The following is a 17254-nucleotide window of genomic DNA, read 5'->3' on the forward strand; positions in this document are numbered from 1 at the left end:
TAACATAATGTTTGTAGTAGCTGTGCCGGGGTCAGATAGGTCTAATTTATTCCTCATGTTTTTCAAATTCCAGGAATAATTATAGAGTAAGTATCCAGTTGTGTTTGATTTATATCCAAGAAAAGATAGTTGACATCAAATTGGTCCACATCTGACTTAAGAATTATTTGGAGATATCCTTTAGGCGTGAGACTGCTCGATGTTGAAGGGTCTGGATGTTGTTACTGTATATTGTGGTGTAAATTAATGTATACATAGCATTTATTGTTTGTGCTGGATCACAGAGACTACATATTGATGGATTTGCTTTACTCAATTGAAGGTTATTGTAAGTATTTTGCACTTGAATTTGAAGTTCAGTTTGTATGTACAAGTGTGCTACTCACAAGTAATGCAATACATGTACTGTGTATTGTGCTATTTCACTTAATAATAACCAACAACACCTGGGCCACTTCCATGTCTGCTTTCTTCACTGCAAGTCTGACTTTTAGCTCTGCCTGAGTAAAAACCAATGACATATACAGAGAGCGGACTTTCCGTCGTGCATTTAATGGAATGAGGAGAAGCATGTTAGCTTTGTTGCACAGCAAACACATTAGCACCCCCTGCATCTTGTTTATCCAGAAAAAGCAACATTGACCACCTTAGAGCTTAAAAAAAGGCTAAATTTACATATCGAAAATTGGTCACTTTTGGGATGTTGAGTCTGTGTGTTTATTCCTTCGAAAATTTCTTTGGATCTGTTATGTTTTGGGCAGTTTCTCAAACGATACGATTGTTGTTCTTAAACATTTCGAAGACTTCATTTGTTGATCATAGTAATGGCTACATCAAAACTTTATTGTAAACAATTGCCTTTTATTTTTGCCAGTTGTTCAATCTGCAGTATGCCCAGCTTGTATATTATTTGCGCTCGCATGTTCACTTGGTTTGCCTTCTTCGCAACATCTTCTTTTGCAGTACAGTAATGAAAGTTTCTATCATGTCCACGACCTTGACTTTCATCTCCAGGGACGTCTTTATTGGCCTTTGTGCTGTTAGAAGTCTGCATGCCAGGGGAGAGAAATATTGATAAACAAAGATTAAAAAGCCCTTCCATGAATGTAATTTTGGGAGGATTAAATGTCACGAAGGAGTGTGTCTGCAGAACGCTCTTCCTGGCAACACTGTCGCAGAACACTTGGCTTCTCTTGGATATTTGTGAATGATGGTGTTTAATTGTTCCACTTCATCGTCATTTATACAACTTGAGAAAGAATTTCTGGAATTTATTGGTTTCCCCTTCTTTCTCCTCACAAATTGGAGAGTGTGACTGTTTAGAGTGTCTGTCCGCAAGGTTTGAGGAAAGCAAGAATTTCATATTTCATATTTTTTGTGGGAAAATGCATTTATTAATGTTCAACACAACACAGGTCATGACTGTTAAACAGAGGCTGGCTCTGCCCAGAGGCAAGAAAAACTGACTTGCAGCATCTCTCAAGATCAATATAGATCACTTGTTTATTCAACACTAAATCCCAAGTGGAACAGCAAGTTAAGATTTTATAAAGGATTTGGTGTCGGACACGGCCGGCAGAAGCAGAGCCGGTCCAAGTGCCCTCTGGCTGTAGGTTTATCTTTATCAAGCTGTACAGTGGTGTCAGTCTTCTCAACTGAATCCCTCAAGTAATCTTAAAAGTCGCACTGCGTCAGCTGTCACTCAAAATTTTTCTTTCAAATCTGTAGAAATGTGATTGATTGATTTATTTTTTTAAATTAACGTAACATTTTGCTATAGCCGCTACATATGCATTTGCAAGCCTTTACTCTGCTCCATATCTTGTCTGTCACCCGCATTTGTCATTTTTAACACACATTCCTGCTGCTCCACTATTATTTCGCCATGATTTGGGAAATGGGGTTAAGGAATAATATTTCAATACAGTTCATTGAAAAACATTTCAGTTTCATTATGTTGATGAGCCTCATTATCATAATTAATTGTAAGAAAATTCTCGTGAATTTTTTGCCTTGACATACTATAGATGATCCAGTTGTATACTGTGGTATACTCTTCTACTATATACAGTATGATATGCATTTTGCCTGTGAAGAGGTTGTCACGATGCATATAACTGGCATTATCATCCTCTTTATGTTCCCCCCCACCCCAACAAAAATTGATTCATTGCCTGCTTTATCACAGTGGTGATGAGACAAAACCAGCATTTCAACCTTCTACAACATGGAAATCTCTGTTTTACGGTTAAAAAATGGACTTTGATCCTAATCAGATCCCATTGTTCCCAAAATAGAAATCGAAAAGAAAATTTCGTCTCCTGAGGCAAACATAAGTGTTCTTAACGAGACATGTCTTATTGCTATTTCTTAAGAATCTTGGACAAACTGCCTGGATTTATTGGCTGCCCGATTTGAACTGCTCCAGGGTGGTGCTCGAGTTCAGGGAATAATCCCACACTGCCCCAGGTTGGGATTTTATCATTCCCACAAGTGGGGCTCTGCTGCGTATACAGTACTTGGGGCCACACTGATCTGTAAAACCTTAAGTCTCCAGGATCCAGCATTTTCAGAGGTCTCTTCTCGCATGTTTGGAAAAACCTCCAGCTGTAAAACAGGTTATTTTGGAGTATTGCATGCATCCGTGTCAGACAGCATGTCTGAAGGGTTATGCCTTGTGGGATTCTTCATCCCAAGCTGTCAGCTTTTGTGACCTCAAAGCAATAACTTCAATTTGACTTGGATGCAGTCATCACACTCTTCTTCCATGCATAAATACATGCAGTGTTATTCTCAAAGTTTCACTGAGGTGGCTCCAGCCAAGACCACCAACATGGTAGAAAATTACATTAACATTTGTCCCATGTTATTAACATGATCTCAGTGTTAATTTCGCTCCCTCCCCACAACCCCAATATTCACCCAGCGTACACAAATTCAATGTGATGCGTTTAGTTGTACATTTTATCATACATCAGCATTCTTTTGAGTCTCTTGAGGGTCTCCTCACTTCTTTCCCCACTGTCCAAACTGCTCTTCTTGTTACTCTTCTTTTCTCGCCTCTACACAAAACCTCAAGCCAGCAGCATTGCCTCAGGCATGGCCTGACCGGAAAAGAAACAGCATACTGCATTTGTAGGGGCACAGGTGCTACAAATGACCTTTTGTTGTGCATGTGTGTGCTCAATTGTGCGTCTGTGTGCACGTTTTTGCATACTTCTTTTGCCGCTGGCTGCTGGCCCTTTACAGATAAGGCCTGATCTTGTGAGGCCCCACTTGCGACGGGCTGATATTGCCTGTCTGTGTAGCCAAGAGAGCGTAGGGAGCTGCGAAAACCCACAGGCAGCAGCCCAGCACAATTAAGAACAAGGAAAGAAGCATGTATGCTGTAAACAGGGACTGGAGACCACAGTGGCAGCCTTGTTTATTCCTTTGTTGGACCAGTGCCGGGGGTGGGGTAGCAAATGTAACAGGTGATATATAGTAAGGGGAACCTCATTTGGTTTGGCTTCTCTCATTTAAAGAAAACAACACTTTTTAATTGTTCCTTATTTTGCACTACATTTGCAGTATTAACTATCTTCCACTTCATGGCTTCAGTTTACAATTTCTAAGTTTGAAGTAATGTATTGTCCGGATACACTCGCCTGACTTTGGTGCAGGCAGCGTGGGTTCAGTTCCCACTCAGTGACGGTGTGAATGTGAGTGCGAATGGTTTTCCGTGTCTACATGTGCCCTGCGACTGACTGGCGACCAGTTCAGGGCTTTTCGCCCGAAGTCAGCTGGGATAGGCTCCAGCGTCCCGCGACCCTAACCAGGATAAGCGGTGTTGAAAATGGATGGTATTGTCCGGATAGTTCTACTTAACGCCGTAAACAGCGTGCAGAGCATGAAAAGTAATAAACAACTGTTCTTGTATTCACTGCAGGTGTGTTGTTTCAGCAGATGCTCATGTGAACACAACATTGAACGGTGTTTGTGGATTACATCAGGCTCACATTGACAGGGCATATCCAATTTGTTCACTTACTCTGCAGTTGCATTGGCAGATGTGCCATCAGAAGCGATCCGATTCCATGTTTTTTACATTTTTTAATTTTTTAATTTAATTTTTAACTCTTGATTTTTGTTATGGATCTTACCTTTTTTTACATTATGATAAGAGTGACTACGATGGAACCCGTGTGGCGCGTAATGCTTAACCGAGTTGTGTTCTTCCCTCTAGGATCTCGTCTTCGCCAGGAAGACTCCCCTCCCCGCATTGTTGAGCACCCCTCTGACCTGATTGTGTCCAAGGGGGAACCAGCTACTCTCAACTGTAAGGCCGAGGGCCGTCCACCACCCACGGTAGAATGGTACAAGGACGGGGAGCGTGTCGAGACCGACCGCGACAACCCTCGCTCGCACCGCATGCTCTTGCCTAGCGGCTCGCTCTTCTTCCTACGCATCGTCCACGGACGGAGGAGCAAGCCCGACGATGGCAGCTATGTGTGCGTGGCCCGCAACTATCTGGGCCAGGCAGTCAGTCACAATGCATCGCTGGAAGTAGCCAGTAAGTTATCATATTGTCTTTTTGTGCAACATATTGCTCTTAGGATACTGGATAAAGAAACATGTAACACACATTCACACACACACACACACACACACACACACACACACACACGCTTCTCCATTGATCATTGACATTTGTGATTTGGAAGTCATTCTTTATTATCCACATAAATAATCAATCGGGATTTAGAGGGTGAATCCAAGCCGTTAATGATAAAATTAATAGAATTGATTATTGATTATTGAAGAATTGATTAATACAGATTATCATGAAAATTATGTTACTATAGTTTTATACTACAAAGCAACACAAACCATTTTCGTCACTGGCTTCAGACTTATGAACAAGCGATCCTTTAAATGAATATAATAATAAAAAAAGAAAGAATTCATCTTGAGATCTTAATGCTGGCTTGGAATTGTTTTCCAACCTGGTTGAGAGATACCTGCTCTGAAGGTGACTTTGTAGAAAGACCTGGGAGACGACTGTGCAACACAGCTGTCAGTCATGCAGCAGCTGTGTGTCAGCTTGAGTCTGCAGATTTGAACAATCCCTGTGTGTGTTCTAACAGGTGACAGTGTCGACTTGCAGATTCAAGTGTGTGTTGTTGCTTCCTAAACAGCTTTTCCCTGCTGTATATGTCTCAAGCAGGAATCTGCCAGCCAAGTGTGTGTTTGTGTGTGTGACTACGCACATTAGCAGCAGTGATGGAATGACACCGATAGAGCAGCAAGCGGGCAAAGGGCAAAAGATCTTACGACCGTACGAAAGGGTAAAGCCAGATGGTGTGTGAATCTCAAAGGATCTCGGTCTCTTCAACTCTGGACCCCCTTTAGAAACAACGAAAGCAAAGAATGCAATGAACGAATCGAGAGTTGCTGATGAGATTTTTAACACTCACAGCCCTCACATGCTTGAAAGCGTCTCATTCTACACTGTCTATCCCCCTGATCTTCTCAGCTGTGTCAGCTTGCACAGCTCTAATCATGCGTTGTCTCCAGGGCAAATATTTCACCAAGGTTTGAGAATAATAATGCCGGTCTAGTGTCAGGTTCCTCCTTTTGAATTATAATGAAAGAGAGGGTCAAACGGTATCAGGATAATTCTCGATCAGCACTCCAACCCAGAGAAGCAAAGCCCCCAAGGGTGAGAGTTCATTACTTGTAGAGTTGAGTAAATTTACTGCCAGCTTCCAAGGCTAAGCTAGAACACAGTGAGGACTTGTTGAAGCTGCCTGGATGAGTTATGTCTCCTTGTCTCATGCCGTAGAGGTCACAGAGATTCACGGGTCACCGTGGGACTGGGTAAGTATAACACAAATGCCTTTTAGCAAATTCTGCTGAGTTAAGGAGTTTTAAGAGGACAATGTCAATTAGTGGGGACTTAAAGTAGGGATTGACCATGCTACTTCCTCTGCCAATAGGCAACTTGACCAGTCATTTGTCATTTAGCTATGGCAGTTTAACTGGTTAAATATTTTACAAGCGTATGTACATTGAGACCTAATGTCAACTGAATTATCGGTCTCTGTGATTATTAAACATTCATGTTTTGATTTTCAGTGGAATTTCATACATACAATAAGTGCACTTGAAGCTGAAGTTAAATTATTGACCGGTTAATATGAAAGTAAATTTTTACTATAAGGTATTTTCTTTTGGTTTCAAAATGGTCCGACATCAAAGTACATCAACCCGAGCTTATACATAGTACGGTCTAAACAGTCAAATGTAATTTTCTCTTTTGAAATATAGTCAACTGACAACTGGGGGATGACGGCTGACAAAAGTCAGCGTATTACTCTGACAGCTATAAAACAGCGAGAGCAGGAAAGAAGTGACAGAGGCAGACAAAAGCAGATGAGCGAGAGGGCGAAGTGTTGTCTTTCCTTCAAGGTGTAGGAAGTGAAACTTGTTTGCAGAAAATTGAGGTGACGTGGTCGAGTTAGTGACAGATGTGGAACGTGCCCGTGCCTGCAGCGTGACCAACGGCATGAAATGCTATGTAAGCACACATACACACACGAAAGGAAAACTGGAATTGAATGAGTAAAAAGGGGGAAAAGACATATAGCTCAGTTCCTAGCCTATAAATGTCACAGACGACACTCAGCACATTTTTTCTGCCTGCAGGGACCCCAGAAGACCCTGGGAAATGAACATATGTCCTATTGACCTCAGCCACTTGATTCAATCACAGAGCGCTTTATTGAGGTGAAAGCAAAGTCACAGCCTGTGTACTCTAAAGGTTATTGGATAGCAGACCTGTTTTAGGTTCAGTAAGAGAGAGGAATAAATGCGATTCTTAAACTAATTGGACATTGCCATTTGCGAGAAGAAAGTGTGGCTCATGGCATGGATGAAGGTCAAGGCACAACTCTGAAGTGCACTAATGAGCCACAAGGAAGCCAACCTTCCTGCTATCAGCGTATGTTGAGAAAGATGCCTCACAAAAGTAGTTTCTCTCTACATCAGCTTTTTCTGTTTATTTGTACTATACAAATGTTGGGATTACGTTTGCGACTGCAAGAAAAAGCGTTTCACCCAATCTTCCAAAATCCAGTGTCTTGTCAGGTGACAGCTCCAAATTTAAAGTTAAATAAATTGCACCCTGTTAAATTAACAATAACGAATGATGGAATTTCCTTGCACTCAATTTACCGATCGATCTGCGTTTCTACGCTCACCTCTGGTCACAAGCTGTGGATCATGGACGAAGTGGCTGGGGAGAGGGATGTCTGGGCTTCCCTGCTTAGGGAGAAAATGGATGGATGGAGTTTCCTTGGTAACAGGCTCCCTCTGAGATGTTAATCTTACAGAATTGTATCCATATAGTTGAGCAATAAATGAGACGAGCCTAAACCAGATAACTAGAACAATACCAATGTCGGCAATATTAACCACGTCGCTGTTTACAACATTCGAAATCTAAACATGATCAAATGTAAGGATGCATGAGGGGGGGAAGTCACTCACTTGAAACACATTCCTGCCTCTTTGTGGTGCGTCTTCATTGAATTGGAATGTGCAACTCCTGGTACAAGGTTAAATTCTTGCAGCACTTTCACACTCGGACATAAACCGTCGTGTACGTCTCATCTTTGAGTGACTGCTGCTCTTTTTAGAAGGATTTCTGGCTCCATCTGCAGTACTCTGCTATCCTTAAGCTCTTTACTGCTCAACATTCTCCACAAAGCATACAGCGTTACAGAACAACTCATACAGATGGTGTTTTCACATTCGATTCTTAGACAGTTTTTATCTACTCGCCATGTTTCCTGACTGCAATAAAATTGCTGAAATTGGTTAATTGGAGATTTACCCATAGGCCTGAATGTCAGTGTAAATGTTGGATAGCTGGATGACTGAGGATGAAAGAGTCCATCTAACACCTGGGAGGCTGCTGACCAAACTGCTGTGCCATGAACCTGGCTGACTGCTCCCCACTCGTCAATATAAATCAACCAGGAACACGGGCCAGGTGCTCCGAGCAGTTAGTTAATGTGCTGCCACCTGTGCAGAACCTGAGGGGGAGAGTCACAATATCTAGGACAGAGAATAACCTGCCTTTGTATTTATATTCTTTACCATCATTGCTTATCGACCTTTCACAACTAGAATATTTTGAAATAATAATGTTTGTCTGACGAGTTGTCAAACCTGGCCAATGATGAGCACCTACGATATGATTCATAATTGCATCCTGATGCACTGTTTTAGTCTGTTTGTGACAAATACTGAATTTTCAGTTCTTAATGACAAAAAAAAATAAATACTTTGTAAGGTTTATTACAACAATTGGCTCATGACAAGGATTTTATGTATGTGACTACCGGCTGGTTTAAACGATACTTAGGGCAGCCTCCAGCTCATTTTCCATGCAATTTTTTTCTGAACACCCTGAAAGTAGCCTTTCAGTCTTCAAATGAAGGCAGGAAGAAAACATCCTAGTAATTAGGCAAATGCATTAAGATGATGGACATGTTCAGTGAAGTGAAGACGCTCTCTGAAGTGGATCGTGGGCTCAGTCAGACTGCGAGTTTGACAGCGTGTGGCGGGACACCCGGCCCGCCTCCCTGTCCGCTCCTCTTTGATTGGAATCTTTCGGCGGCAACGAGCGAGCGTATGAAGGCGGCGAAGAGCGAGGAGGATTCTTCGAGGTCAGGGTTCTCTCTATTGCCAGCCCCTCCATTAACTAATGACTTCCCACTTCAAATAAGTGTCACTGTCACTGACAACATCCTGACTGTCGACTCTCCGGATAAATGCAATCAAAGTCCTAAGTCGCCGTCAGAGCGTTATCTCTGAGGAAAATTATTTTCCCTCCATATGGATGAGGAGTGATATTGTGTGATTGACAAATGCATGTCCTTGATCCAAAGCCACTAAAGCAGAAATCAGTGTTGATTCCACTTTGGGAATGCTTGCAAGCCTCTTGCTCTTCATGCTGTTTTCTACCATTGCAATGCGGTTTGATCACTCAGCAAATTGCACGCCAGAATACAGCTGGATTGTGTTTATTGTGTGGAGATCGTCATCCAAACAATTTTACTTGCTTGATCCGCGATAAGTGTTTCAAAGAACCAGATTGGTGCCAAGGTGTCAGGACGTATGGGACGTTTGTTTAGACTGGAGCTCAGTGAAAAGAGAGGACAGAGGACATGAGAGCTTCTGACAAAGAACACATGGCTCATGGCTGTGCTATATACAAATAGTACAGCATTGTCTACAGATTATTTGCAACTGAGGCTTTCTCACTTACTTAAAGTAGATGATCCAAAAAGTATGATTAAAGTTGTATGGTTTAGTCATAAAACAGCTTTCTTGTTGTTTTTGCATAGATGTGACTCTTTCATTTTGTTTTTTTCTATTTGAGCTAATTTTGTTGTGATGTGGTTTGCTTCCCCAGCATTTTGTTTTGCTCTATTTGATTCACACATCTGCATGGCAATACATCACAACATTGAATGCATGTGTGGAAATGCAGTTGCATGAATGGTCTGGTGTTCAAATGATTTATTTGCAGGATAATTAAATCATACCATCTGCTAGAAGTGCGCAGCATGGTACCTCCATCCATCCATTTTCAACACCGCTTATCCTGGTTAAGGTCGTGGGGCGCTGGAGCCTATCCCAGCTGACTTCGGGCGAAAAGCGGACTACACCCTGAACTGGTCGCCAGTCAGTCGCAGGGCACAAGCATGGTACCTACTCGGAGAAAACAAGCTCTCCTTTTGCAAAAAAAATAAAAATCTGTATTGCTGCCTTGACATGAAAACGGAAACGTGCCGAGTTGTAATCGTAAAATAGGAGCCGTTGCGGAAGTTTAACTGTTAATGGTGGCCTCACAGTATGCACAGTCTCACATGCACCAAAGTCTTTCTTTGCCTTGTTGTTGATTGAGTTTGTGCATGCTTTTTTCCCTTCTTCTCTCTTTGTGCTTCTTATCTTTGGAGAACAAGTTGCTGACAAGGAAAGACAGTCGTTCCACAGTAGGAAAAAAAACAGCCGTGTGGTTTCAATCCCTCAAATTTCTGTCAAAGATAGATTTCAAGAGGCCAATTTCGTGTGCGTCTGTGTGAGCAACATCATCCCACTACTCCTTTTGCCAAATTATGTTCAGTATAATTTCTTATGATTCATGTATTTTTGTGTAATTGTTTGGAGAAACACTATTTGGTAAGACGGAAAAATCCCCCTCCCTCCGCCACACATGCAAATTCTGTTTGAATGCCATTGGTAAGTAAGACTCAGATTTGATTTGGCTCCAATAGAACTCCATGCATGCTGAGTCAGTCTACTCTAAAGTCATATTGTCTCTTTTTAAAAATGTTTTTTTTAATTTAGTGTGGTTAATTATGAGGGATGAAGGATGCTGAACCAAAATAACACTCTTGCTTAGTTTTGGAGGTGTTTCAATCACATACTGTATAATTCATTCATGAGGAAAATCCTTTTGTCACACGGCCAATATTTTCCTCTACATTCATAAATATTGAGGCTTGCAGAATGGTGGAATGTCTTACAAGCACAGACAACGCTGTGTTCTTTCAATAATTTCAGTTAAACTCGATATTACGTAATCACACCTAGACTACTTTCCAGCAACATGTCATGTGGGAGTTCCATCTGCATGCTCACAGTCTCTCAAACAAGCAAGTCCAATTCAGCATTATCATGATAGCGTTTTTATCCATATCTATAGATACAAGTTCACACTATTAAATTTTTACATCAGCAGTACAGGAACTGAAAACAACTGAACAAAATTTATAGAAAGCGGAGTTTGGGATTGTATTATTTGTATAAAATTCTGTAAATAAAGCTGAACAATCTAAGCTGTTCCCCCCCCCCCCCAACAGTGTGTCTCCTTTCAAGGCCAAATTCAAGTATTTCGACTTGGAACTGGCTCCTGACAGAAAGGATGCATGCGGCAGCTATACCAAAGAAGTCTTCCATAATTGAACTTTCCGAGCCCACATCTCAAAACATTTTTTTTTTTTTTTTTTTTTTTAACATATGCCGCTAGCAATATTCGCCAGATTAAAAGCGACAGTGACTGCCGAGAACCTACTGCCTGAACTTGTGCGGTAAATCAGAGCACATGAAATCTGTGAAGTCTAGTCTGAATTGAGCAACTCAAGTAACCTTTTTTTCCACCTTAACATACTGATTTTCACTTACCCTTGCTGCAGAAGAGCTCAGCTTCAGCACAGCAGTCGTGTGTCACAACAAAACGACAGTATATTGTATCTCTACTTTTCGCTGACAAAATCCAAAGTGCCTCTTTCTAATCGTCAAGGTAGTTATGCTTTGAATAATTGCTTTGAAATAGTTCAACCTAAATTTGTTATGGCAAAAAAAATGATTCCACAACATAACCAAAGTTGAAATGAATGTTATATTGGACAAAGTAAAAAAAGCTCCAGATATTACTTTTGCATTTTGCATGTTCTCCCCTGCATGGCCTTTCTCTGGGTTTCTCCGGCCTTAGGTTAATTGATGACTCGAAATGTGGGAATGCTTGTTTATAGTTGCTCAGTGATTGACTTGCAACCACGCCATCGTGTTCTCCGCCTGCCGCCCAAAGTCATCTGGGATTGGCTCCAGTTGACCTGTGACCCTGAACACGATAAGCGGCGTAACCTTTCGGTGACGAAATGTCACTTACGCAGAATCTGTTGCTCGAGTCCAAGGATCAATGATCTGGTTACCTTTTAAATAAATGTTTGTCAGTCTAAAAAAACAAAAACAAAAAAAAAACATTATGAAATCCAGTCTTTACTGAATACTTGACAGAAAAACAGCACAGTATTATGGAAGTATAAAATGTTTACGTATACTGTATGGTGTCTAGTTCCTACTGCTTAACGTCAAAACTGTCATCTTTAATTGGCTGCATATATGTGGAGGTTTGTAACATGAAGCAACATACAGAACAAAGAGTGAGAAAGAGGAGTGGTTCCTCAGTGGAATTGTGAATAATGAGGGGAACATTTCCAAAGCAGCACAGCCATTACTGTTCTTACCTGGCTGTCAGCTCAGCCTCCCGTCTTTGCTGCTTATTTCCCGTCCTCCTGTTTGCAGAACATCGCTTCAGCTTTCTCCCGTGAGAATACAGGTTTGAGATGAAGCTTCTGATTTGGCTGATTTACCAAAAGTGCTCGCTGAAAGCTTTGGTGACCAGTGATGCGTCGCCCATTATTAGATTTTCATCGCCTGAAACAAAATATGCATGGTGTGCGAAATATATTTCACTTATATGTTCAGCTACATTTATTTTTCGACTTGAAACTTAAACATAAATTTTGTACCATGCGTGGACACAAATCCACAAATACGAGTGCATCCCAAATAGGACCTATCGCTTTGTTTTCACATTTATTACTTTTTAAGGGGCATATCTCTCAAATATCGTGTCCTGTTGACATGGCAGGAGAAGGAAATTCATTATTTTTCCCATTCATTTCTACACGTCGTTATAATCATAATTCATGACGCTCATCCTCAGTGTTTGTCAAGCGTGGATCTTTCTTACACATCCACGAACAGAGTTTCACCCTTCTCATTTTCATTATGAGAGAGAAAATAAGACAGATGAGCGTATATTACTGAACAATTCAATTAAATTTACAGTTTACAGTCTTTGATGAACCTAACCTGCATATTATTGGCATGTGGGAGGAAGCAGTTGTACCTGGAAAAAAAATCAGGTTCAGATTTCTCTTCATTGAGCAGTTATGGTCTATGTTCAACCAAAAGCAAAATATGCTTACAGGTACATTTTCCATTCCGTTAGGTGTCTTAAACCTGATAAATATGATGAATTATTAAGCGATGGTACATTTCATTTAGCACCCCCCTTTTGTGTTTGCACAATCCCACAATTTTCCGACTGGAATTCTGCTTCACCATTTATCCCAGATACCCCAAAGCTATTTCCAGGATATAATATAATGCAGCCCAACAAATAAATATAGCATGAGATTACGCTTTGCTCGCTGAAGGACAATATATACCAGAGAAGCAAATTAAAACTGGGAGACACTGAAGAGAGACAAGAGATCATTAAATTGATCTTTGTGGCGATATAGCCTGTAGCACTTCTAAATCATACAGTTAATCCCACCCAAAACACACACTCACATACATAAATACCAGGTAATGCAACTCTGAATGTGATGCTGTTACATTTTTTTTCATGCTGCATTCTGGTGCTAAATTAGTGTCCTGTCCCCATCTGTTATCTTTAATAGCAGCTGTAGAAGTACATCAAGTTTCTTATTATCAGAACAGAGCAATTCTGTGGAGCTGAACTAGTCAGAATGAAACATTTGCCGGGTGATTGTCGATTTGAACAAATCCGTGGATTCTTTCATCCAAATGTTCACTTATCTAAGTGGGAAAGTGTTGATATTTTAATGAAAGTCAACCCTTTGAATGAAAACAGTAAATGTCCTACAGCAAAATTATGAACAAGAAATATTGCGTCTGTTAGTTTTTATGTTTTCTTTGTCATTGGTTGTCTGCAGCGTTTCTCCCCCCCCACGTTCTTAATGAAATCCTCCACGGTCCACCGAAGATTCTTGCACGTAGCATTCACCGATGCCTGTTTATTGTCTGCCGTCGCCCTTCTTCTGGTGGCCTTATAGCAAATGTCTCATGCCCTATATTCCAGGATGATGTCTTGCAAAAGGTCTTGCTCCAAAATGTCAGCAGACAATAAAATATCACAAAGATGAGGAACCTTGCAACTTACCTGTCTGTCATTCTCGACTAATTGTAAGCTTCTAAAGATTAGCATTTTAATTGAAAGCTGGTTCAGTTACGGGCTCCACTTTATTGACAGTTGAGGACATTTTATTGCTCCAATTTGACATTGGAAACCTGCCCTTCTTGTCAGATTTTCTTTGAGTTTTATTGGCAGTATGTAGAGACAGCAAGCCGGATGTTAGATTTTCTCTTTTACCTAGTTTCTCAGTCTCCCAATTTTTATAGGTAGCAACTGTTGAAATAATGTTACATTTATTCTCCGTATAGACAAAAAAATCCGGAGATAATGAGAGCATCTGGTGACAGTCAATCCGACTAGCTGTAGGAATATAAGGAGGACCTCTATTATTTTATTGAACAACAACATGACGTGATTTTCTTGGATAAAGTGGATTGCCCTGGTTTTTGGAGCGATATTTCTCAGTTGCTGGAGAATACTAAGAGAAGCCACAGGTACTAGTCTCACAAACATGTCCATAATCTGATCAACTCTTCCTCTCTTTCTACGGTCTGGTTTGCCAAATCACGGTATTTTGATGGGCTGTAAACATCTGTGCTGTTGTGTCGCCTCGCAGAGCCCAGTGACGCCATTCACTTGTGATTCGACATGTCATGTGCAGCCGAAGTAGTTGCAGTCGGTCGGCAACTATTGAAAACTAGCTGCTGAACCACGATGTGACTGAATAGTTTAGTTGTGTTCATCCATCTCGCTCACTGTGCGGTGGGCTTTAAACGCACCAAAAAATAAATTAGCACTGGGGCTAGATGCTGAATCATAAGACCCTTTTTTTTTTTTTTTTGCCCCCAACTTTGTTCACAAGCAAACCCTTGTATGGTTTCTGTGGAGAAACATCAAGCCATGTTGAATATACATGCTTCCTCGACGGCACATACCAAGACGAACAAAATTACTTCTGGGAGGCTGAAGCGTACAAAGCTTCACACTCCCATGAACACACCGCGGGGATTGTGCTGTACGCTGTTTACAGTATATACAGCCTGCCATGTTTAATAGTCACTCCCATTTTGGGTGTGTGCAGAACTACTCACTCACAGGCCCCAGGAAAGAGCATGTTCGTCATCACGCTTCAATTGATGCCATTAAACATGACCTATCTTCACTATCGACACCTACTGGGTGTAATCAGGTGTCATCAGAACATGGCAAACTCACCTGTAATTTTCAATATGGCTGCTGTCAAGGTGTGCTGGCCTCATGTTTTTATTTTTATATTCCCCTATATTATTATCAGCAAGAATAGTTGTGCATTACCAAACCCAATTAATTAAGACACTTGCTGCAATGTGAAACTAATAAGCAGAATTAAGGGGGAGTCAACCGTAGCCAGACAAAATTTAAAAAAACAAGCTTCGTGTAATGTTTAATGCAATCTGTTGCGTGGGAAGTGTAATGTAGTTGGAAGCCCCACGTGCCTGAAATGATCATTAACAGTAACCTTAACTTGACCCTGACATCTACTCCAAGCATTGTCCTCATCTTTGGAGCCAATAGACTCACAGACAGAAGAACATCATTTGAATTGACTTGCCAAAAAGATTTCCTTCGAGAGAAAGAAAAAAGCATTTTTCTTTTTCCATCCTCTTCTTTTCCCCCCCCTCTTGTTTGGTTCCAGACAGGGCTCAGTCTACTAAGAGGGAGACAGCTGAAGGGATTACAGGGAGCTAATTATTAGATATCTGCCTATAATAGTGCAGGATTACACTTTATTCATTTTGCTCTGAGTGACAAAAAATGCCCTAAGTACCCTCACATAACACATTTATTTACTCTTTACAACCAAGAAAAAAGGCCACTTTTTATTAAAAAAATATTAATTTGTTTTTTAAATTTCGAGTGCTCTGAGTAGCCAGACCATATTATCATTCACGGAGGAGCTGCTATATATATAATGCTTGGTAATAATTTCAGTTAGTAGCACACAACCATGCACTTCTTCCAGGATTTGGCATCTGGACTAGCAGACAGACCTGGGTGGGAAATATTTTTAAGCAGATTGATTGCTCAAACAAAAATTTATATTACATCACACACGCACTCTCTGTCGGTCATAAATGTTCACCTCAAGATTTGAAGATGTGCCATGTTTCTGAGATTGCCACAGTGCTTTCAAACTTTCTTGCCATTGTTTTGTAGTGCAGTGGCTGGGAAGGACATCTATAAATAGTCACAGAGCAAACTGAGAGTGATTGCCATTTCTTCCATCTGCATCGTCTTCTTGCCAGGATGACAGTATGTTTATCAACCTCGCTGATTTGAAAAATAATTTACCTCGCAATATGTCCCATTTTCGCCTCCGCCCATCAAGGCAGCTGTCTCCACTCGTGTGCACGACAGAGGAAGCGAACCTCGACGTTTGCTTTGCGCCACTGCTAATATCAATTAAATTAACAGCACGAAAGCAGCTGATTATGAAGCCACCTTTCCTTTTTTCCACTGGGGTGTGCAGTGTTTGTGGCAGCACATGCATGTCATCAGGTAGGAATGTGGCGTGTGTTTGTGTGTGTGTGTGCGTATACACATGTGCGCCAATCTGTTTTTCATTTTTTTTTTAATCCACATGGGTGCTGCACTAATTAAATCCAGAAACTCTGTCATTCACCATTGGGTGCTTGGCAGTAAGTAACATTGCTGTTGGTGTTCTGTTTGGTAATTTGACAAAATCAGCAGGGTGGGTTTACTGAGTGGGTGCCAAATTCTGCGAGTGGGATGGATGCTGCAGATTTGTTAGCGAGAAAGGTTGCAATTAATAAAAACACAACATATTTGCCCGGCTTGTGTTCGGTGCCTAACTCATACATTTCCAATACACTTCATAGAGGCGTGTAGAATGGGTGAAAAAAAAAAAAAAGAAAAAAAAAAGGTGATCCTAAAATTTCCAAGTTATCGTGAAAATGCAGAATTCAGAATTCACCTTTGCTATAAAGTGACATTCTGGTTTGTGTACGTGACACTTGGCTTGGCCTCTGCTGATGTAGACATGCAAGAGGCGTCAGCAGCGTTTAATAGCGGAGCGGACCCCATATCATGTGAGGCCTCCTCACTTGGTCAACCTTTGGCCGTCCGGAAAATCTGCGACAGACTGGCAGGCGACTCGTCTCTATAGAAGAAGCACCCTCAGCAATTTCCAGCTGCCTTATCGCATCTCAAGAGTTTAAATGTGTGACTCCCCTTGGCCCTCATCCCATCACTCCCTCTTGCTTTCCATTCTATTCCCAGAGCAGAATACATTATCGTTTTAGAAGTGAAGGTGATGTTATTCTCTGGATTCTTCCATTTGAGTTGTCAAGTGTGTGCAGATGTCCATGAGTGAGCTTACTTTTACAAGTGTCTGCTTAATGGCTGTATGAGGGTAATTTCACACTTGACACTCACTGAATAACAGCATGCTTGATTAGTCTGTGCTGC

At 41.2% G+C, this 17254-nt stretch overlaps 1 protein-coding gene across 1 annotated transcript in view; it reads left to right on the forward strand.

The window, feature by feature from the left end:
• LOC133415660 (roundabout homolog 1-like) overlaps nucleotides 1–17254 on the forward strand; it is a 60937-nt gene that overhangs the window by 12324 nt on the left and 31359 nt on the right. The window contains exon 3 of the mRNA XM_061701882.1: nucleotides 4226–4552. Coding sequence (XP_061557866.1) covers nucleotides 4226–4552 — 327 coding nt within the window. The remainder of the gene's footprint in view (nucleotides 1–4225; nucleotides 4553–17254) is intronic.

This window comes from Phycodurus eques, chromosome 17 (assembly GCF_024500275.1).
Source record: "Phycodurus eques isolate BA_2022a chromosome 17, UOR_Pequ_1.1, whole genome shotgun sequence".
In the NCBI taxonomy this organism is placed as follows: domain Eukaryota; kingdom Metazoa; phylum Chordata; class Actinopteri; order Syngnathiformes; family Syngnathidae; genus Phycodurus; species Phycodurus eques.